At 43.4% G+C, this 23,244-nt stretch overlaps 1 protein-coding gene across 1 annotated transcript in view; it reads left to right on the top strand.

Moving 5' to 3' along the window:
• Nucleotides 1–1,675: 1,675 nt before the first annotated feature.
• HEPHL1 (hephaestin like 1) overlaps nt 1,676–23,244 on the top strand; it is a 36,772-nt gene continuing 15,203 nt past the window's right edge. Inside the window, exons 1-11 of the mRNA XM_069808374.1 lie at nt 1,676–1,929; nt 11,228–11,472; nt 12,238–12,450; nt 14,260–14,439; nt 15,445–15,699; nt 16,732–16,900; nt 17,622–17,761; nt 17,938–18,069; nt 20,843–21,054; nt 21,496–21,646; nt 22,862–23,074. Of these exons, the coding sequence (XP_069664475.1) occupies nt 1,760–1,929; nt 11,228–11,472; nt 12,238–12,450; nt 14,260–14,439; nt 15,445–15,699; nt 16,732–16,900; nt 17,622–17,761; nt 17,938–18,069; nt 20,843–21,054; nt 21,496–21,646; nt 22,862–23,074 (2,080 nt within the window). The 5' untranslated portion in view covers nt 1,676–1,759. The remainder of the gene's footprint in view (nt 1,930–11,227; nt 11,473–12,237; nt 12,451–14,259; nt 14,440–15,444; nt 15,700–16,731; nt 16,901–17,621; nt 17,762–17,937; nt 18,070–20,842; nt 21,055–21,495; nt 21,647–22,861; nt 23,075–23,244) is intronic.

Genomic DNA, 23,244 nt, shown 5'->3' with positions numbered 1-23,244 from the left:
ACGTTGGGCAGCGCGTAGTTTGCAGCAGAGCAATGAAGAGATGAGCAAGGTCTTCAAGGTTATTAGGAAGTGTGTGGGTGCCACTTCTGAGGATCAGGACCTCTGTTTGTACAACATCTGTATTGTCCTATCACTTCTCCTTCTCGTTGTTCATCAATTAACTGACTTGAGATAATGAACATCAGCATCTACCAGAGAGAAGCTTACAGCTGAGGGACTCTTGCTTTTACAACTATGTTAAGCTGACCATTTGTAATTGTCTGACTGTATCCTTACCCACGTATACTGGGCTTTCAGTCCTCGTAGCTAAAGAGATGCAAAGCATAGCCTAAAGAAACCGAAAGCTTCTTTAGTAAGATACTCTGCGTGCCTGTGTGCCTTCTCTCTTAACTTAGATGAGACGTACTGTGGTCCAGGTGGCTGGAGGCTGGGCTGCTGTGAACTTCACCTGCTTTTTGAGTTATTCCCTGTATGACTTCAGAGACATCTGCACACCAGTGATGGAGAGAGGCGTTCAGCACAGCTGACTGTACATGTAGCTGTCGCTGTCTCATGCCAGAGGGTGAACCTCACCCGACTGCCACGTAAAATCACATTCACATCACTGAGGTAGGTCTTGACTGACGACATCAAACCTGTGGTTGCCAAATTCATTTGTGAAGCCTCTTGCACCCCTAGCCATGAGTAACCATTAGCTTCAACGGGAAGAGCTCAAATGGTTCTGGAGCTGAAAGGGGAATTTCACAACTATTAAAGCTCGCAATGAGTCTTAGGAGTAATGCTGTATTCCAGAACTGCAATTATTTCTGTCTTTAGTTGGTTAAAAATTAGTAAGAGAGCAGTATGATTTTGCAAAGTGTCTTGCCAACTAGGTGATTTTTGGGGGGATGTTTCCTAAGTGGTTTAGAATATCCTATCAAGTCATACTTATATAGGTTTACACTTGGCTTTGCCAAGATGGTAATAGAGACATCCTCTTAGAGGAAGTTAAGCTATAAAGGGAGGGAGTGAGTTTCTAGAGAGCTACGTGGGCACGTTAATTAGCAAGGTTAATAAAAGGGTGATCTTTGTGTGCCTCAATTCTTAGTTGTCCAAATGGAAAGACTTTACAAAGGCTCTAATTTCCAGAAAAGTTTGTAAAAAGTGACTTCATTTTGGGGACTCTAAAACTGAATGTATTCAGATCACTTGCAATCTTAATAAATGGGTCAGAAAATCCTAGAAATTGGAGAGGTACAGACAAATTCTTTCTCTCTCCCTGATAACGCTGGATTATAACCTAGTGTCATGTCATTGAAAAAATGCAGTGAAGGCAGCAAGATGTTAACTTTAGAAATCTCAGACATGATAAAGCAGTTAAAATAAAAATAAATTTTAAAAAATTTTTAACAGGTATGGCAAAAACAGCCCCCCCCTCGCCCCAATATGCCACACCACCTAGTCTGGAAAAGGGAGGACAAAAAAGCATCCAAACTTCTGAAAAACCACCAACTGGCTCTAGCCTGGACAGGTAAATGAGCAATTTATGCATTCACCGAAGGATTGGCAAAGGTCCTGCCATGACAGCAACCTCCTCCCTAGCCCTGCTCTGCATAGCCGGCCTCTCTACCTATCCCAGTCCTAACCTGCTGAAAAGGAGGAGCTTTGCTCTATCCATTCCTTATTTATAACTTGTCAAGAGCTGGGAGGGAGGGGTGAGCTCTCTGTTGTGCATCCTGCTGTTGCCTGCCCGCTGCCAGCCTCGCAATCACAACTACAAATGCCTCCCGCGCAGCGTGGTGGCTGCCTTTGCGCTCTTGGGTTCCTCTGGCTGTTTGCGGTGGTGGAAGCAAAGACCAGAACCTACTACCTCGGGATTGTGGAAGAGAACTGGGACTACGCACCGTCTGGGAAAAATCTGATCACGGGACAAAACCTCTTAGAGGACAAGTAAGTCACTGGGGGCTCTGATAAACTGGAGATGTATTGACAGCTCCAAAGAAAATTGACTAATGTGGTTAATGTTGCTGTGAACGTCTTAAGATGGTCTTTTTCTTGTTTTTCTTCTGACAATGTTGTCACAGGCAGGATTTCAGCTTCAAGGCAAGAGTAGACTTTGCTTGACTTCTCTTCCATCGTGGTTGATTAAGCAAAGTGATAGTGTGTATTTGAAGGACACATAAAGGAACTGATATCTGTCAAAAGTGTCAGGTACTGGGCTTAAAATCCCCTGTGTGTGCTTCATGGAGATGCAGGTATTTCTGGGACTTGTCCAAAGGCAAACTGCAACTTTGCCATAATCAAGCACAGCTCTTTGCGATAAGACATAGAAGTCTGTTTAACTGGCAAAAGATACTAAGTTTTCTCCCCGTGAGACAATAAAAGCTGGGGAGCTTGGTATGACATTGTAAAATTCAGATGTTTATAGTACCTACAAATGAGATACAAGCAGGTGGTCCATATATCCCTGCGATATATGCAACCATGGAGACCTCCATTTAGGAAATCTATTTACATAAGTGCTTAAATATACAAGAGCAAATGGTCACACTGAAGTCCTGGCGATCACCTGTGCTGAAACTGGCGTTCGTAGGTAAGCGCAGTGATGAATCGTGCCTCGGCCAGTGGAAAACAGGCATCCGTCCTTGTGCCTGCACTGCTGGGGTTGGCTGTGTGTCCCTCCCACACCAGAAGAGCTGGTCTGGACATTGGATGAGGATGGCAAAGACCCTTGGTGCCTCTCTACAGCGTGGGCTTCAAGCGTGTATGGGAATATTTTTAAGATTTCATTGATATCTTTGACGCCCTAGAGATAGTTTGGGGGTCCTTCCTCTGAGTCTAGGCTTGGGGTTGGGGTGGGAGTTGTGAGGGAGTGAGGAGGTCCTGGTGTCCATACCAGGTCTGGAGGCACATTGGGAGCTGGATGCTGTGTCCCAGGAGTTAGAAATGGAAACGTCCTTTCTGACTTTTCAGGAAATCCCAAGCAATGGTGGACTTTTCTCTAGTGGCCAGTAATTTCAGAATCACTCTCAGCTGGATTTCACAAAGGAAATTATTTTGCCACAAGCAGGAGGCAAGAAAGAGTTTTATTTTTCAACACAAATTTGTGCTTATGCTCTTAACAACTAGAGGTTCCAGATAGCATCCAAGTCAATAGGTATTCCCTTTATAGGTAGAATTCAGGGTAATAGTTTGTTCCCAGCCCATGAAAACAAGCTTTACTGGAAAAGTTATTCTTCAGTTGTGTTAAACTCTTGAATTTCTCACTTACTTGCTCTTTTTAGCAGAGGGTAACTTTCTCCAATCCTTAAACTGGAAGACCTCTCACTAAAAATAGTTCACCTTTAAGTGAAGGGCAGCTACTTGTAAATCCACATCAGTACCACTGAAAGATTGGAATCTGTTCTGTAAATTGTACTTTTAAGGCTGTCTGCACTTTGTGCTCCTTGAACATCAAGTGGCACATTTACTTTAAAGTCCGTGACATAAATGTGATGCCTTTTACACGGCACGACAGGGAGGGAAGATAGCTTATGTCTTCAGTCATCGCTGTAATGTAATAATTACAGAATGTTAATTCCAAAGGGTTTACCCACAGAGGATTTTAAAGTAGACTATATGTTCAAAGCTGGGGAGATGTTTGCGATGAACTCCCTACGTGCAGAATAATAAAGTGATTCTTGTAACTAGTTAACTCCATTTCCAAGCTGTATTGAGTTGAGCCAGAATAAAGTGCTATATTCTGGAATAATAGCGTGTCTGTGTAAGCATGTGGACTAAATAGTGAACCAGTAATAGCTGTTTTGACTATTTAGCTCTTTAGAATAACCTCTAATGTGAATTTAAAGCATTATACTAATGGGCTTCTTTTCAGCTAATTAATTGGTTCCTATGGATATTACCAAAAACATAGTTCCATAAACAAAGTTTAAGGATCAGTTCTTAGGCAGGGACAGGAATGCATTGTGAGCCAGCTGTGTTCTGCAAGCAGCAACGCTCTGGCTCTCCGAGCCTAGCACTTCTCACCTTGTGATGCATCCTCATGGCACCCATCTGATGGGGCACTATCCCAGTTTTATTGATAGAGAAGTGAAGATAAAGAGGTTGCAGACAAACTGATTATCTTTAAAAAGAGTCAGTTCATATACATAAAGGAATGCTCCCTTTGATTCCAGCTAGCCCGCAGAGATATAATCAAACCCACTTATTCTTCACTGCTTAATAAAACTGCTGAATTAGCAAGAGTGTAATGGAAAGTGTTACGTTACCTGGATCAGATAGTGAGATTTAAAAGACGATTTTCAAAGTTGCTGTGCCAAAGTCAATAATACCTTCCTCAGCCTTTAGTTTTTAGCAGTAAAGAGGAGAAAGGAGACCTCGGTAGCTGGAAATCAGGTGAGCTGGTTCTGGCACAAGGCACAGCTACGCTGTTCAGTTCCCGCTGTGCTGGTGCTGAGTGAGCTGCCTCCCCAGCCAGGAGCCGTCGAGCTGCATCAGCACCTCCCTGGGTGTGAGCTGAAAAGGCTGCCTCTCATCAGAGGTGATTAACCCAAATGCAGCCCTGTGTTAACATAACTATTCTGCTTGGAGGTTAATTTTTATTATGCCTTGTGTTGCTGCAGTGCTCAAGGGCCAGCCTGCTGCTTGCACAGAGCAAGTATCTTGCTGTGCATCAGTGCTTCTGATGTAAAGAGAGTAATGAGGCTGTTCACCTCTGCCATTTGTCTTGTCTACTTCAAGCCTCAAGCTGTTCCACTATTTCTCATCATTTGGAATGTTATGAATGAAATCAAGACATTTCACTCGGTTCTCCCTTTGAAAATTAAGCTGACATTTTCTGAAGCAGACAGGACTTTGGAAATCACAGATCCAGATTATGGCCACTGAGTATAGGTGAGCTGGGAAGGTGTTCAACATCCCCTCCCACCTGATATAACTGGTGATAGAGTTGACATCATTAAACCATGGTGGACTGGACACACAGGATGCAAGGTGCTGTCAGTGCTGCTGGACGTGCTGCAGATCCCAGTCAGATTTTGTGGGTTAGGGCATGAATATTGCTGCAGTAGGAGGGTGAGCTCAGACATTGCCTTCTACCTTTAATGGTCACACAGGCAACTTTTTCTCTTTCAAGAGAAAAATACACCTAGCTGTTGTGGCTTGACATACATCAGTCTTTCGCTCCCTGCTGTGGCTCAGCCCTCAGGATTATAGTTTGGTTGATAATCCATTTGAATTAATTTGGTACTAGTTGATATGATGGACACTTAAATCTTGCTCTGCTGGTGGTAGATGTTATTAAGTTTAGCCTGATGTAACAGCTTATCCCTTCTCTTTAGGCCACCAATCCTACATTTATCTGGGCCAAGTCTTGCACCCACCAACACTAACGGGTGTTTTTTGTTACCACAGCATCGAACACAGTTTGTGCAATGTGCCTATGAGGAGATCCCACCCAGATAAATGACAGTGAAACTATCGTCACAGCTGCTAAACTAATGGCGAAGTCATCACGTGGCCAAATGACCCAATTGCATCAGTAGAGATGATAATTGTGGGAAGGGTCAACATCAAAAGGGCATTTGAGGTGGAATTCTGGCTCTAACGAAGCCTGAGAGGAGTTTGGTATTGACTTCAGGGGAAGCAGAAGTTTATTCTAGGAGAGAAACCATTATAGCCACACTTAACCAGTGACACCTCAGAACTTTGCCTAAGATTTTATGGGGTTTGCCTCCTCTGTGGCTCGTGTGGGTCAGAAAAGGCCTAAAACATCCTTCGAGGACATTGTGTCTCTCTCTTTTGAGGACACACACTTTGTTGTTTGATGCTTGTGGTCAGGGCACCATCTACAAATGTGAGCTGGCACCACTGGTCCCCCTCCCTCGGCCATTCCTCTAGCACAGACATTGCATTGGCCTTAGCACAGGAGTCATGGTTTGGCAGAGGGTTACCCTGAACAGGTTATGTGACCCAGGGGTTAAAATGATTGGGGCATGAAGCCATGGCCACTGTCCCGGCTTACTCCAGCCACGGGAAAAATGGGGAACTCTGAGGAAAAAAACCTGTTATAAACCCAGCCACAGAGTACATGAAGAGGGTAGAGAGTAAGGAAGGTTTTACCACCAACAGATTTTAGGGAACAAACTGATAAAGATAGTTCTTTAAATGGTTGTCTGTGTAAAATCTATGGGACTTTAGTGGAACAATGGTAATAAAAGAAAGTTTGCATTTGCCTACAGTTGCACCCAGGAATGTACAGTGGCTATTGGGCATGTTAACAGCAGGAGAAAATTTGGGACTCTACGTCTGGTAGTTATTCGAAGTGCTGATTTTTCAGTGGTGATTACAGTGGCCAACAAACTCAGCAGCCTTTGAAATTGTATCAGTGAGGGATCTGGCTGCAGTCTACTGAGAAGCTGTTTGCTTGGCCAAGCACAAAGTGTAGCTCTTTCCTTTTCTTACTGCACACTGTATTATAGTACTCATGTAAGCACCTCTTGAAAAAAATAACCTGTTAGGTTGTAGCTCTGTTTCTTAAGATCAAAGGTAGCATAAACACAGTAAAAATGCTGGCAAAATACTTTTTCTGTGTGATAAAAGAAACAGGTGTAGAAACTACACTTAACTTATGGTCCTACCCTAACTTGTGGTCCTACCCTGAGAAGGCAGGCTATCTGCATGTCTAGTCTTGATTTGAAGTAGAATCTACATGACACTTTTGTTTTACTCTTTCTCTTATTTGGAAGAGTCATAGTGCTCATCATTGCAGGGAGATGGGTGTCTATAATTATGTTAATACTTATTTTTAAGGAATTAGAGTTAATTCCCTATTAATAGCTCCCTGTCCCACTCATGTGCATTGCCAAATTTTCTTGGAGCTTAAGAACTGCTGAGAGTGGTCAACTGGCAAAATGAAATCAGGCACGGAAATAAAGGCAGGATTTGCATGGTTTTCTCAGTCTGAAGAAGACTTCTTAGGCTGTGATTCACAAGCCTGCTTACCTCTATATGTAACCTCAAGACTGGCCTGACTGGAGGAGATGAAGGAGGGAATTTAGGAAGCTTGCGTGGGTACAGCTCCAGAGGATGGAGTATTCCCCTTTCCTATAAGAAGTGGGACTGGCTGATCATCACGACTTTCTGCACATGAATTGCAGGTTGACAACTGAGTAGGAGGGAGATATAGTCAAGATTTAGAAGAGCAGCTTTTGCATCTGCACAAGACCAGAAAGATGGAAGAGGTTCAGGCAGCCATATCACAAAGCCACCAGGAGGATGAAGCAGTCTGAAGTGAGCAGGGGAGCATGAAGAAGCATGGAGAAGGTTTGCCTTCTTGTGACAAGAGAGAAATGACAGATAGGAGCCATTTTGGCAGAGGTTGCCCGTAGAATGGGCACATTGTGACCACTGGAAGAAAGAGGCAAAGGCAGATTCAGAGAATTAGATGCGGTAAACCATTGCAGCACTTGGAGAAGCCACTGCTGCAATAACATATTGGAAAGTCAGTGGGTGGGAAAGAATGAAACAGGAGATGCAGCTGAAGGGGATGTTGAACGCAGTGACTGAAAATGTGAAGTGTTTCCCAAGGAAGCAGATGCCATCAAAAGAAGACAGGGAATGGTGTTTGAGAACTATTGTAAAAGACAGGAGATGAAAGGTCAGCAGGACACTGTCCTGAGGCTGAGAAAATCTCCGAGGGACTCTGGAGATGGGTGGTAAGGAACTGCGGGGTGGGAGATGTGCTGGTACAACTGGCACTGGCAGCACTGAGAAGCTCTCACTGAAAGGAAGAAGAAGGACAGGGGGCAAACTCTGTGTCCCATTGATGGAGTAGCAGGGGCTGTGGCATTGACCCTGTGCCAGCTCCCTCTGACACATCTGCTGGCTGCACTGCAGCACTGGGTAGAGGTACCAGCCCCACAGTGTGGCCACATGCCCATGATCCAGGCACCTGGGAGTGCAGAGAAGTCACTCAGACATGCATCCTTTCTATGAGCTTCCTATGGCTGATACCACTAGCTCCAGTGTGGGTAGTGGTAGTCTTTCTCCAAAGGACTTTAAGCACTGTAATGTGCAGCACAGCATCACTTGTAAAGAGGCACAGAGGTACCAGCTACTTGCAAGGCTGAAATGGGCACCCAAAATTCCTCCTGGATGAAATGGGGCAGCCTCGACATCTAGACTGGGACTCACAACCACCTGTGTGCTCTGTTCTCAGGTACTGAGGGCAACCAAAAGGACTTGCTGAAAATACGTGTCTCTATACAGGTAGAAGAACTGGGCTCTACCCCTCCCAGACAGAAGGAGGAGTGAGGCTGAAGTGCCTGCACTCCAAGAAACTCCCAAACATCAGGGCATTTTGGATTAGGAAACTCTTCTGCCCTTTGCAGAGCGAGGATCTAGAAGGAAAGGAAGCTGTGAAAGAGCCTGAGTCTGTAACGCAACAGCAAGGGCATCAGTGACATGTAGGATTTGTCTCCCAGAGTTGATTGGTTGTTTTCTTTTGGACAATGGTTAAACAAAGCCCATAATTAACCAGGGCCAAGAGGCCAGTTTGCTCCTTTCATGCTGTAATCCCTTTCTGGCTCCGTGACGCTTGCGTTGCTTGATGCCCTGCACGGAAGAGCATCAGCTGCGTTGTGACTGGCTGCAGCTGATGCCCATTGCGCTGACAATGGGCTCTAGCTCTGAACGGGGGGGAGGATTTGAACAGGCCTCGTTTTAGAAAGCTAGCACTGAAAAGACTTCTTTTCCTGACTCATAGATAGCTTAAAGTAGGAGAGAGGCACAGATCTAGCCAACAGAGATGCTACAGCAAGGCTTTAGGCACTGAGAAAATATCTGGTGCCTAAACCTACAGGGTTTTCTCGGGGTGATTTCTTGAACTTTAATACCTAACTGCATTTTGGGATCCCTGATCTATGCATTTAAAGGAGTTAGGCTCATGTCAAGCATTTGAAAAAGCCTGATCAAGAAGTGCATTTTTCTGGGGTGAAGTTCTCCTGCAGGTGAGGCAGTGTATCCCAGGGGTGTGAAGTTATGGGAGAGTGTGCAATGTTGTCTGGCCAGAAAACCAAGGGCATAAGGGCACTGTCATCATGGGGAAAGCACGGTGCCATGGCAACACCTCATTTAAAATATTTGGTGGCTGATGAAAAATGGAAAAAATTCTGCTGAAAAATATCTCCTGAAAATAAGTACTTTCTGAAAAAAAAAAAATCTATTTGATTTTTTTCCTAGAGAAAGTTTCTTATAAACCATTTTTAAAATCAATTTATAATTTGAATTAGGGCATAGCCACATGAATACAGTGCCATGAGGTAAGGAAGCACGTGCATTTACACTGCACTACTACTGACACCACTTACTACTCTGTGGTAAGGGCTCTTGTAGGAGCTCTTCCCCCCAGGCAGTGGAAGGTATCTTCTCAGTCAGCGTGGTGTGACTTGCCAGGTCTTGCTGTGCACACAGACAGCTACTGCGGACCTGCTAATTCACTGAAAATCCAGACTTCTTGGCAACTCATTCCTTAACCACGCTTTTGGGGTGTATTTATCTGATACACATTATTCTGTGAAGAAGCAGACTGAGAAGCTTCGGTCCCTTCGCCTTCATCCTAGCCAACTGTTTCTGCCACAGCAACAGCATTGGCAACATTTTCATTTGTGCCAAAATAGCTCTTGGCTTGTTATAAAACACATTTTTCAAATGAAGAAGCGTTCTTTTTGGAGGCTTTTATATCTGGATCACTTCAGGCATCTGGTTTAGACAGTGACCACAGAGGTGTAATGACCACAGATGGGGTATGTTGTGAGTTATGGTGTCAAGCAGAGATGGCTTGAAAAGGGGGAGTAGTGGATCTTATGGTGAAGAAATTATAGCAAATCATACCTTTCAACTGATGTGACAACCAACACTTAGGTTGCTGGCACTGCACAAAAGCACCTAATTAAAATGGGTTCAAACAGGTGAACCAGCCAGTCATAAAAACTCACTATAAATATGAAATTGCTGTATTTCTGCCAGTGGTACTTCATCAAAATTTAGCTCAGCTTTTTAATGAGTTTGTTAGGAAGCACAAAAGTTCAAACAGTCTTCAGGGGATGCAAAAACTCATGGAGCCATCAACTATAGTGAAATTGGTCATACAGTCCACTGCTGGTTGTGTAGCAAAGGGGTTCATTTCTACCCTTCTTGTGTGGGATACTTCGGGATGAAGAATGTGTACCATACTTGTCACCTGTAACCTGGAGAGAAGTTAAAAAAGATTTTATATCATAACAGATGGGATGAACATGGGTTGCCAGTATGATGTTATACTTAAAAGGGCAAAACTAATTCCCAATTGTGTAAGAAATATTGACTGGGAGCACCTCTGGCTTTAGCTGGAATATTACCTGCCTATTGTGTGAAGCTCTTGCGCTCAGACTTCAAAAGAGATAGAGGAATATTGGAAAGCTTTCAGAAAAGAGCTTTGGGAAAGATTTGTGGCATAAAGAACGTCAATGTACTTGGTTTGTCCAGAAGAATGGTAGGTGGCAATTTAGTCAATTAATTAAAACTTATGCAAGTGCCTGCATAGAAAAGAACTCTTGATGGTATGTGGCTTCTTTGATCTGAGAGAGGGCTTGATGGGAACCAGTGGCTGGAGTGTGGAGCTAGATGATATTAGACTACAAATGCAGTTCAGAATTTGAAGGGAACAGGTATTTAATAGCCATAGTATGTCAACCACTGACTGTATGGTGTGTTCTCCATCACTTGAAGTTGCTATAAAAATAAACTTTGGAATTAGAAATTATGCATTTCATGCAATAAATATTTCATGCTACTCTTCTGGGGTGTCAAACTAGTTGAGTTGATTAGAAACGCTCTTATTGGCTTTTGAAAAAAACTTAATTTGGTTTTGTTTTCCTTCTGAACAGTCATGCTTTCAGATATGAGGTTTCAAACCTTCAAAAGAGGGAGAAGCTGCTAAAACTGTACAGAAAGGCCTGAGTGGCTGGTCCTCAAGTGAAGACTTGTAGTAACCATGCTAAAGACCAGACCTACAAGCAGGATGACTGTAACTGTACAGAAAAGGGCTTAGACCCTGCTAGGGCTGTCCAGGTTTACTCCTCAGCTTTTATTCCACCAGCTGTGTGATATGTCCCAGGGAACTATTTATCTGCACTGCAAGCACCAGTTATTTGATCAACTCTTAAAGGAGTTTTTTTGTCTCTAAATTACTTTCCCTTCCCAATACTAGGTTTGCAAGTGTCTATGCGACAAGAGGAGCCAACCGGATAGGACGTGTGTACAAAAAGGCTATTTTTAGGCAATTCACAGATGACACTTACTCCCAGGAAATCCCCAAAGCAGCCTGGCTGGGGTTCCTTGGGCCAGTCCTGAAGGCAGAAGAAGAGGATGTCATTATCGTCCATCTAAAAAACTTTGCTTCCCGTCCATACTCTGTGCATCCGCATGGGGTATTCTATGACAAGGACTCTGAAGGTAAATCTGGTTTGCCTTTTCCTCTGGAGTAGCTAATATCATGGCTAAAAGTTTGTCCAAGTATTTATTGTTCTGGCCATTGACATCAGAGGAACACTGTCATAAACTCATCAGTAATTGCAGCTGATGACTAAAACCAGGAACAACCTTGTCTCTTAAAACTTTTTGCCACAAACATTCGACGCCTGGGATAAATCCAGTACTGAAACAGGTTAGGTGGGTCTTTTTTCCTGAATTATTTTCCCAAATTATAAGTCACCAAAGCATCTTCCCTCCTTCCTTCTACTTCTAGCCTGTTTGAATGGATGGAGTTCTTGTAAGTAAATGTTTTCCTCTGTATAGGGCTATAACAGGCGTGATTTAGTTTTCAGAATCCCTAATCTATGCATGTGTATTTTGGTTAGAGGACTGTATGAATTTGCCTACATTCATTACTCTCACCAGTTTTTTGTGAGAAGATAGCCAATGTTAGCTGACAAAATGTGTAGATGGCTGATGAGAGTAAAGAGACGAGGAAAAATTAGAGCCCGTTAAAACATTTTTAAAGCTTTGTCTACTGATAAATAATGGATTTTAACTCTCAAGATTTTTTTGACATTTTTACCAGAACTTCTAAGTTTTCTCAAAATTTCTCAGTGATTCTGTGTTTGTGAGTGCTACTATTATTTTATAAATCTGTGATAAAATAGAAGAAATTAGACATTTATTTAAGAAAAATAGTTAGGGGCGGGGCTAAAAGCTTCCTTTTTTCTTTTAATGTATTAGGAGCACTTTACCCTGATGGAACCGGCGGTAAAAGCAAAGAGGATGACTTTGTGGTTCCCGGTGGAAATTACACATACACATGGCCAGTAAGGAAAGATTATTCCCCAACTTTGGCAGACTCAAACTGCTTGACTTGGATTTACCATTCTCACATTGACACACCAAGAGATATTGCATCTGGTTTAATTGGGCCACTGCTGGTTTGTAAAAAAGGTACTGAGCTAGAAACACTGATGAAGCAAGCCCCTCTGCCAAGCTTGGCATCTTAACAGTCATTTTTGCTTACAGGTATAAACATGATGGTCTAGAGTCTATCCCTACATAGCCCATAAAAAGGGGCAAGGAATAGCTGGGCCATTCCAGGAGCATCCCAGGGTAGGTATTGTAGCTCTGGGACAACCCCCTTCTTGCTCCCCCTTGGCTTCACGACAGATTTGCCTCGGCTGGTGGAGGGACTGCAGCATGCTCTGTGGCCAGCCAGTTGTGGCCGAGACCAAAAAATAAGCATTCCCAAACTGGGATCATTTCAGGACAAGCAAAGGACTCATTGCCCAGGAAGTGAAATTAGGGCTGGGCGGGTGACTTCGGCATTGGCATTTGCATATTTGAAACCCCAGTGTTCCTTGTCATTTTTTCCCCATATGGATTATATATTTATTTTTGCTCACAAGTTGTATATCACAACCATACGGCAATGTGTGCTGAACAGCTGATGTGACAGCCTGTTCTGCGTACTTTATAGCCTGCTAATTTTGTGCTGGAGCCATCAGGGACCATGTACCAGCCCACTCCGCCTTATCATCTGAGCCATTGCCCCCTCTCCCCCTGGGCATGTGTAACTCTGCCACCTCTTTCCAGTACCTCCCACAGTACAAAATCAGCCCTGATTTCACATACAGAACATATAAGTGAAGCAGGTTTTATATATGAAGAAGAAAAAGACTTAAATGTGGAAAGGATAGGCCTGGTGTCCAGCTTAACTCACACAATTAAAATATCTCAGATTTTTATTCTCCTGGAGAGCCTTTGAAATCTGCAGAACTGCCTGAATGTGTGAAACGGCCAATAAGTATGCAATAATACATGAAGCTAGGAGATAGCACATTCAAAACAATCCCAGCCTGAAAGGCCAGGTTAACTGCATGTTTGGTCTTGAATTCATCAAGGTGGATATCTGCATGATGCTACTGCTGTAGTCCTTCATCCAACGGTGGTGGGTGGCTCCTTACAGGACTTACAGCAAGGCTCTGGGGCTCCCTCCCATAGGAGACAGGGGAAGCAAAGGTTTTCATGGGTTCAGAGGTAGACTGGACGATTAGATGAAGTATAAACCCGCCAATGGTTGATAATAGACTACTCAGTATCGCCACTCCTACGGTCTCAGGTTGTTTCCCAAATGGTCACTCAGATAATGGTATTGAACTTAGCCTGAATAGATTATATTCATCCTGCTTTTTTAAATTTAAGTATCTAGTCCTAGATAATTGTTGAGGCTTCCTCGTTAGTCCGTGGAGAGTGAGCCACATTTAGATGGCCATTCTGAGGGTATGGTTCACCAGTCGCTTCAATGCAACAGAAATGCAGGCTGCCACTTGCCTCTTCTTAATTCCTGGCCAAAAAAAAAAGTCACTGGTTTGTGGCTGGATCACACCCATGATCTGGCTCACTGTAAGCACACAGGTGCTAACACTGACTAAAGGGCAGGGTTAGGTGCAGTAGGCCAAAGATGGGGAAAATGGGACCACAGATATTGGCAGGTACTTGCACTTGTATCAAAGAGATCCTGAAATATCAGCTTGACTTAGACGAGATGAACTGCCTTCTGGAGGCACTCATCTATTCAAAGGCTGTTGCAGGGGAGCCAAGATGCCTTAGAAGAGCAAAATTAGGTGAGATTCATCCTGCCCTGTAGATCATGGGCAGAGCACCATATTTCCTCGAGTGCTCCAAAGTTATTGTCACTTTTAAATTCAATCTCCTCCAAGGCTTTTTTTATCACTTTCCTTTTCGTTTGCAATTTAGGAACTGCAGATGAGACCTCAATAGAAGGGACTGGTGCTGCTAATGCTTTTGCCCTGATGTTTAGCATTGTAGATGAAAACTTCAGCTGGTACCTCGATGAGAATATAAACACCTTCTGCTTAGAACCAGCCTCAGTTGACAAAGAGGATGAAGGTTTCCTGACCAGCAACCGAATGCATGGTGAGCAGGACTCTTGAGCAAATGGTGACCTACAGCAGTGACCAGGCTCTTTTCATTTCAGTAGGACTTTCTGTCCCTTGTGATGTCTCTCCTTTATCTATGTTAGCAAGGAATGGGTCAGGATGTTGAAGCACTGTGTTGATAAAGAGCCTCTCCCTAAATACAGCACAACACACTAGTTTGCAGAAAGGAGATTCGGCTTTCATGCTTAGCTCTGCCACTTGTTTAGCATTTTATTTTGGGCAACAGATTTAAGCCATTTGGTGACTGTTTGACCAGCTGTGAAAAGAGAAGAGTAAACTGCAGAGCACTTTGAGATGTTGTGTTGGAAGAGTCCAGCACTTCTCAAAGGGCCTTGTGGATGGTGGGCTGGATGGAACAACCATTCCTGCCCTTCAGAGATCCATTGGCCAATAGTACTTTGTGCCATTTGGAGATCTGGTGCAAGTTAAATCCAACTATTTCTCTGTATTTTGGTTGTTCCATGGAGCTTAGGAACTAAAATATTTTGCAAACTATGAGTTTCATTCTCCTAGTGTCCTGATACATTGTCAAGTGTGGAAGCTGAGCAACAGAGAGCTGACTAGGCTGATTTGACTGATATAATAATTTTCAAATCTAAATTGCTGAAGCCTGGCATATAATGGTATATTTATGACTCAGAATAGGAGGAAATAGATTTCAGACATGCTAAATAGCTGCAGAACAAGTTAACTTCATTATCAGGCCTTTTTGGTGATGACTTGGCCTTTGCAACATCTTGATATCACCCAGGAAGTTTTTCACAGACCCAACCAGAGAATTTGGGCCATTTGATCATCCAGAGCTGTAAGCTGTGTGTTCAGAATGTTACTCTTCATCAAGGAGCCTGTGAGGGCCTTATTCAGTGTGGACATTCAGATAGTTTCTTTTCTGGGCCAGGAAAAGATCATCCTTAGAAATGGGGTCGGAGGCACTTGGCATTTCTCTTTTACCTCTCATAAAATCTCATACTTTTGTTTTTAGCTATTAATGGTTATATTTATGGCAATCTCCCCGGCTTGGAGATGTGTGCTGACACTTCCATGTCCTGGCACTTGTTTGGCATGGGAAGCGAGATAGATATCCACGCTGCATATTTCTACGGCCACACATTCACTAACAGAGACCAGAGGGCAGATGTCATCGGTCTGTTCCCAGCAACATTCATCACAGCGGAGATGAATCCCGGGAACCCAGGGAGGTGGCTGATAACATGCCAGGTTAATGAGCACTTACGAGGTACGCTGCTATAGATCTCCCTGATCCTTTCAGAAGTTCCAGCCTCTATTAGACTTGCAAAAGAAAACTGAGAGATATTTCCAGGGGAAGCAGGATTTGACACTTTTTTTGTGACTAACTGAACACTTTGGAACTATTTCACCAGATAAACATCATGAATATGAGTTTAGTCACCAGTGGAAATTATACAAGTTGGGCCAAATCTTCAGCTAGTATGAATGACTTAGCTGTGTAATTCATATGAGGAAGGCTTGCTAGACCCAGCGCTGACACCACGCTTTCTATGTAAACCAGAGATTTTGATGAGCAATGAGAGTAGCCTTCATCATCAGTTTTTAGTGTAGATAAGTACTTACACATAATGAAAAATCGTGCCAGCTGAACACTTCATAGCTTTTTCCTTTGCAGAAATCAGATAAAGATTGGCAGTGTTTTCAGAAACCTTTACGTGAAGGAATTTGACAGTGATGTTGTGATATTTGTGAGGTCCAAAAGCACGTATCATAAACTAAGTCTCATGACAGAAGATAGTGTATAATTATCATATCAGAGATGAGTTGGGAGAATTTTTACTTTTACAAACTTGCACGTTGATTTCAGTGGGATTTGCATCGGGCAAAACAGACTTGATTCTGGCAAGCAACAAATCTCTTCAGTGTGGTAATAACCAGCCTCTATTTCAAAAAAAGTCAAGGGGAGATGATGCCATTTTGCACGCTTCAGAAGGCACTCTGACCCCCAAAATCATTCTACCACCCTTACCCAGATTAAGGAATTAAGTAAATAAGCCCACTAAAGAGTGTCATTGAAGTCACTGGGCTTCACCTGTGGCATAAAGTACCACCTTGCAAGAGAAGGGTGCTAGCATCCAGCCCCGTGTAGGCAGAGGAAGTCTTTAAAAATAGAAATTTACCCTAGTAATTGTTTCCAATCCATGTAGCTCCTAGAGAGTTTTGAATGTGCATTTGTACCCATGAGATTGCTGACTCCGCAGATGGCCAAGGACTGTCTCCAGACTCTTTCTCCTCCCAGGTGGCATGGAGGCACTGTATGATGTTCAGATCTGCCAAAAAAACCTGTCTCGGCCTTTGCCACTCAGTCACAAGAGAAGATATTATATTGCTGCTGAAGAAGTGCTCTGGAATTATGGACCTGACGGTTATGATAAATTCACTGGGCAGGGTTTAAATGCCACTGGCAGGTAAGCTTTCTTGTCCTCTCCTGTTGTGCTTTAATTTCAGGAGTCTGGGTGAGACTTCCCCAGTGATTCACCAGGGCTAGGTCTGGCCCTGTTATTAATTTTAATTGAAAGGGGCGGGGAGGAATGGATTTAAACAACCTTGTTGGGAAGTTAGATTCGTAACTGCGATGTTCAGAGTTGCCTTCTGGAAGCACTTATCTTGCTCCATTAAGTCCATGGAGAAAGTGAGTCCTGGTGAGGTATGCAAAGTTCAACAGAGTTAATGACTCTGTGTTGAGACTCCTCAGGCAGCTTTCATACTGACAATTGGTGTATTTCAGAGGTGCCATAATGCTAGATTTTTTCCCCCTGTTATTACTGATGAAGATGAATTGTATTACAGTATCTCCCAGGAAAGCTAACGAGGATTAGAGACACATTGTGCACAGGTAATGGCACAAGTCTTGCCCTAAGGTAGTTAGAGGTAAGTTGACATAGATGTCTCCCTAAGTAAGCTGGGGTTAAACACATGAAAGTCTAATGCACAATGAATGCCCATTTGTTAACTAATTTATAACTGTAATTCAGACCAGTAATATATCCTTTTGTCTGCTAGAAAAGTGTATGTAGTAACTGGGGGGGGGGTCATTTCTCCCATGTCTGGAGTAATAACTTTATCCAAAATGAAGGGTTCTGCCTGAACCTCCAATTATTTAACCAGTCCAATTTGTTAATTCCACAGTGAATCTGCAATATATTTCACACAAGGGACTGACAGAATAGGAGGGCAATACTGGAAAGTTCGCTATGTGGAATATACTGATGCAACATTCAGTAAGAAGAAGATTTGGTCAGAGGACATGAAGCACTTGGGAATACTTGGTACAGTGAATATTTTCCCCTCCTGTCATTACATCGGGTTTGAATGCAGATCCACTTGGATCCAGAGGGGAATTTTGTGCATGCAGCTTCTAGTCAGCCCTCGCTTGTTTAGATGGAAATATGTTAGAGGGTAGTTCTTCTAATACCTTCCCTGCCTCTCTCACTCTTTTTTTAAGGCCCCATTATAAAAGCAGAAGTGGGAGATACAATACTAGTTACTTTTGCCAACAAAGCCAAAAGAAGCTACAGCATTATGGCCCATGGCGTAAGCTTCAGCAAGCTGTCGGAAGGCGCTCCCTACTTAGATGGTAAGTTCTGACTGTCCTGTTGTATCATCACATCCGGAATACCCGAGTCTAAAGATTTTCTCTTGCTCTGCAGGTTTGTCCTTTTTGTGGATGCTAAGGCACAGAAGGAATGATTTGATTAGTTTGTACCTACCTTACATGTCACAACCCATGGGACTCCCCAGTCTGCCAATATGCTGGCTGGTTCTTCCTCTTGGACATGTGCCAGACAGGGCGTCTAGAACTAGCTTAGGTCCATGTTGAGCAAAAGTCACAAGCACAATCCAATTTATATTAGTTCTAATCTAACATCAGTCAACTGCAGTCAGTGGATCTTCTCTGGACGTCCTCCAGAATTACGAAGCTTAAGATCTGGCATGATGCCCCTGCTGAGTCTTTGGATATAGCTATCCGGTGTGGGCTGCTTCACTCCTGATTCTCTAATCCATGGCAGGCATTGCCCTTGCTTCACTGTCAGGATATTCAGTGTCAGAGGCAGCTTTTATCTGATTGACCTGGAATGTGAAGCAGCAATAATCCTTATTAATCCTCATAAATATATAAACACTGAAACAGAGCATTTACTAAAGGCTTCTTCTCGTTTTGTGCAAGGACAGGATCTTTATCACCTAAGTTTAACCATTAAGTGTTAAATGTCGTGTTTATTTGGTAGGCATCTTTTTCAGTCAGTGACAAGAAACAAGCCCTTCAGAGGGTGAGAAGTCCCATGTACTTTGAACACCTATTTTAGGAGACAGAAGGTCACCCTCTGGAGATGTGTTTCTGTCTCCATCAACTAGAGAAGCAGCCTAGAGTTTGGGTTAGGGAGTAAGCTTTAGATGGCTCAAGTAAGGTGAGCTGAATCCCGTCCGTAGTGTCTACAGAGATAATATTGTGGTCTCTGAAAAGTTTTTGCTGCATTTGCAGCATTGAACAGAAAGGTAGGTTTCTTGTTGTCTAAATTGCTTTGTTTCCACTACAACGCATCAGAAAGAAACTCAAGGGGCAGAACCACTCTTTTGAGAACTGTGCTAAGACAATTAGGTCAACATGTAAAACTCATAACATCATACAATAAAATCAATACAAGAGGCTTTATTAAGTTCTGTTGTCTCTAGTTGCTGAACTTGCAACACAACAAATTTGCCAGCAGGCCCCAATGCATCACAAAACAACTGGCTTGAGTTCAGTCCTTAAGTTATCTGCACGCATCCCAATGCCACTCATGTCAGATGTAGTTCCCTGATGGAAGTGCAGCTTCCCCGTGCTCACAGTCCTGTCATGCTTTCATTTAACGCTCCCCAGTAATAGTGCCCATCAGCATTGCACGCTTTGGTGTTGAGAAAAATCAAACCAAATCCTACAATTCAGCGGCAGTGTGTGCAGCACACCTCTGGGTCTTTGGAGAGGAACCTGACTCCAGATTCATCAACAATCTTTCTGGCCCTTCTTCTCTCCTTGTAACCCTTGTGTCTTGGATTTCCATCGTATCTATCTACAAGTGTATACATGTAGAGGCCCTACAGGGGCTGTAGGTTTACATTGAAGGTAAATGATATTTCAAAGGCTGTGCATTGTCTGAGCGCAGCTTATTAATGTGAAAATACTGTACATAAATGTACCTACAGGCATCCACAGATGTCTGCAGACATCTTTTTTCAATTATGCTCTCAGGAAATACTCTTCCATGTTGCATTTGACACTTGACCAATCTCAGAGGGTTTTTAGCTCCAAATCAATGTTCTCCTTATTGAGCACTGTTGCAGGATGAATCTAGTAGTATCAGATCAGTACTGTTGAAGCAGTACTGGACTTTGTACTGTGGTTTGCAGCAAATAATATATGTTCATGTGTAATACTGCTATCTTCACTCATGTCTAAGTTTTCAAGAGGATTTTCTTGGAGTATTAGCAAGGAGTATTAAATTGGTGCAGTCTGCTGCTGCCAGATACATCTGACCGTGCTGAGAAAATCCAGTCAATGGATGCCTAAACATTAAACAGAATTTCTGATTTGATCTTCCTCATAGCAAAGACCAGAAAGGTTATGTAGTACTTTTTTTCTAGAAAGGGTGCAGGGCTGACCCCTTTTCCCAACTTTCCTTTCAAGTCCCTCTTGTAAGTCCCCTCTGAGTGGACAAAACCACTCTTTCACAGTGGCTAAATTACACAAGTGGTGCTACATCCAACCTGTGCACAGCAGCAGATAATGGCCCAAATCCTTTAAAAGTAGCTTCCAAAAAAAGTAATAGCAACTGCCCTCTGGAGACTCTGACAGAGGTTCCTGTGCATTGCTACAAAATCAAAGAGAAACAATTACCAGGATCAGATATGGTTTGAATTTCTGAAGAGCCACTGATGCAGCTCTGCTCACTGATGTAATTGCTTTGTTAGTGCTTAATGAAAAACTGGAGTCTGCATCCATGCCACAGATGAATCTCACGATAGGGCAGGTAAACTACAAACATGAGAGGAAGCCATTTAAGCACAAGGATGAACTCTGCGTGTCTTGTCTGACTGAATCCAGATAATCCAGATAGCATCAGAAGGTGTCTGGGTGAAGCAGCTAAACTTGTTCTGCAGGGAATGGGCTTGGTTGTCCCCATGGCACAGGACTCCGGTGAGATGTCCCCATGGCTTTAGTGCTCAGACTATGGAATGGTGCTCGAGCTGTGGCTGCAAGGGGGAGCTTGTCCACAGAAATCAGCAGCTGTGTCTGACTCCCAGCTAACACTTGTATTCAGGAAGACAAAACCTTCCCGTAACCTTGGTGCTTCTCAATTTTCTCTCTGCAGGCTATATGAAGCCAGGAGCCCACGTTAAGCCAGGTGAAACTTTCACATACAAATGGAAGGTGCCTGAAAATGGAGGTCCAACAGAGAGTGACCCCCCCTGCCTGACCTATCTGTACTACTCAGCCACTGATGCTGTCAAGGACACCAACTCCGGCCTCGTGGGGCCTTTGCTGGTCTGTCGGAAGAACACGCTGAATCAGGATGGGACGCAGGTGCCCAACGTGGATATTTGCTTGTCCCTAACAGCAGGGTGGTGCACTGGGGGGGGTCCCATATGGACCAATTTGCCCAGTTCCCAGCTCAGTTTTAAGAGATTAAACCTATGTCATTCCCCGGGGTAAAAGCTGACCTAAGGGGATGGTTAGGAAGATGAAACAGTCATTCCCCAGTATTCTGGCTCATCCCTAGGTTTTCTATCTTTTTCATGCACTTATTAGCAAAGAATGTATCTTTCCACCCTGAGTAAGTAATGGACACTTTATTTGTCCTTCTGGCTGACAGAAGAGTGCCAATCCCTGTCTCTACAAGGACATAGTAAGAAGGCAGCTGCAATTTTGGGGGTAAAGAAAGCTTTGTTAAAAAAAAAATCATTTTTATTTGGGTAATTCTGCACAGACTTTTTTTTAATGTCTTGGCTTCCTTCTTGGCTACAGAAAGGAATAGACAGAGAATTTTACCTCCTCTTTTCAATCTTCGATGAGAATGACAGCTGGTATCTGAGGAAGAATATCGAAGCATTTACTGGAGACCCTTCAAAAGTAGATGAAAATGATGCAGATTTCAAGGAATCCAACAAAATGCATGGTACGAAATAATATGTGTTAATGGTACCTTGTCTTCAGTCATATTAGGAAGATGAGTTAGCAGATTTTATCATCATTTATAGCCAACTGCAGTGTACTGGGGGGTGAAGTGGAAAGCTGTCAGTCAGCTTATGGCCAGCACCCGATGCCCTTGGAGCACATGTTGAAACCCCAGCGACATTAGCAATGAATGCATCCACCTACCAACTACACCTGGAGAAAGGGAACAGAGTGTAGCTTTTAGATACAACACCTGGGTCTATAAAAAGGCATAATGCCAGAGTCAAGCACCAACTGCAGAAGAGGCCAATGTTCGCTGGTGATTTAAATTTCACTGCTGGCCTTGGCACTGGCTCAGACAATGAAGGTCCACCTGCCCTGCTCTGCCAGCTCCCTCTTGGGTAATGACCACCTCTGCAAGAGGAGAGGCAAAGACTATGGGAATGGCCAATAATATTTTAAAACATCACTTCTGGATGAAAGTATCTGGCTTCAGCGTGCACCTCCTCCAAGTTATTCCTGACATGACAGATGTGAACAAATCACATAACCTCTCTTTGCTTTAATTTTCTGAAGAGCACCAAGAATATATATTGTTAGAGAACCTCGGGGCTTTCTGGACCTATCTATTTTATTCTTCCATTATGAGGTGTTATCTCATACTAAAGTTTTGTTCTGCCATAGTATCTTTCACCAAGTGGTCACAGAGAGCATTGAGGATCAGGGAGTTTAGCTTCATAACACCCTTGTGAAAGAAAGAGATACATTTTGGAAGTAAAAGTGGAAATCAAAGGTCAAAATCACATAAAAAGGCTCCATCAGAACTGAATTTGGAACTCGAACACTTTACGGCCCACTCCATGGCCTTGATGATCCAATTATACATTCTCCAGGCTGGAAGGAGGTACCTAATTCATACACTTAACTGCTGTCTGTGAGGCACCCTGAAAAGCTCAGAGGAGAAGTGCTACATTACTGCAAAGGGCTATTATAAGATTTTACAGGCTAAAAAAATAGGTAGAAGCTCAGAGTTTATAGGAATAGCATTTAGATATTAATTTGGTGTCATCCAGTGCTACCTTTGCTTCACAAAATGCCCCTTTAATTAACACCAGGACTTGTTGAGTCATGAGTCTTTTGCTGGGAAGGTGGTAAGAGGCTCCGTGATGAGTTTACATGGACGTGCTGCAAACCGGACTCTTTTCTTCTCCTCCAGCTGTCAATGGCTACTTGTTTGGTAATCTGCCAGGCCTGGCCATGTGCAAGGACGACAAGGTCTCCTGGCACCTTATCGGGCTGGGCAGTCACTACGACATGCACGGGGTTCATTTTCAAGGAAACACCATCGACCTGAGAGGGACGACGAGGGACGGGCTGGCCTTGTTTCCTCATTTATCAGGGACAGCGCTGATGCAGCCAGACCGTGTGGGTACGTTCATGAACTTATCTTGGTAGTGTGGCACATGCAGAAATCAGGCAGACAAAATAACAGTTGGTGAGATGCTCTGCTCTGCCTGAGGGAGCCTGAAAGCGTGAAAACCATGGGGACCTGGCGTAGATGAGAATTCAGGCTGGGCTACTTTTCTGGGAAGGTACTAT

The sequence above is a fragment of the Haliaeetus albicilla genome, chromosome 20 (genome assembly GCF_947461875.1).
Source record: "Haliaeetus albicilla chromosome 20, bHalAlb1.1, whole genome shotgun sequence".
Classification (NCBI taxonomy): Eukaryota; Metazoa; Chordata; class Aves; order Accipitriformes; family Accipitridae; genus Haliaeetus; species Haliaeetus albicilla.
This window is presented reverse-complemented; position numbering and strand designations above follow the sequence as displayed.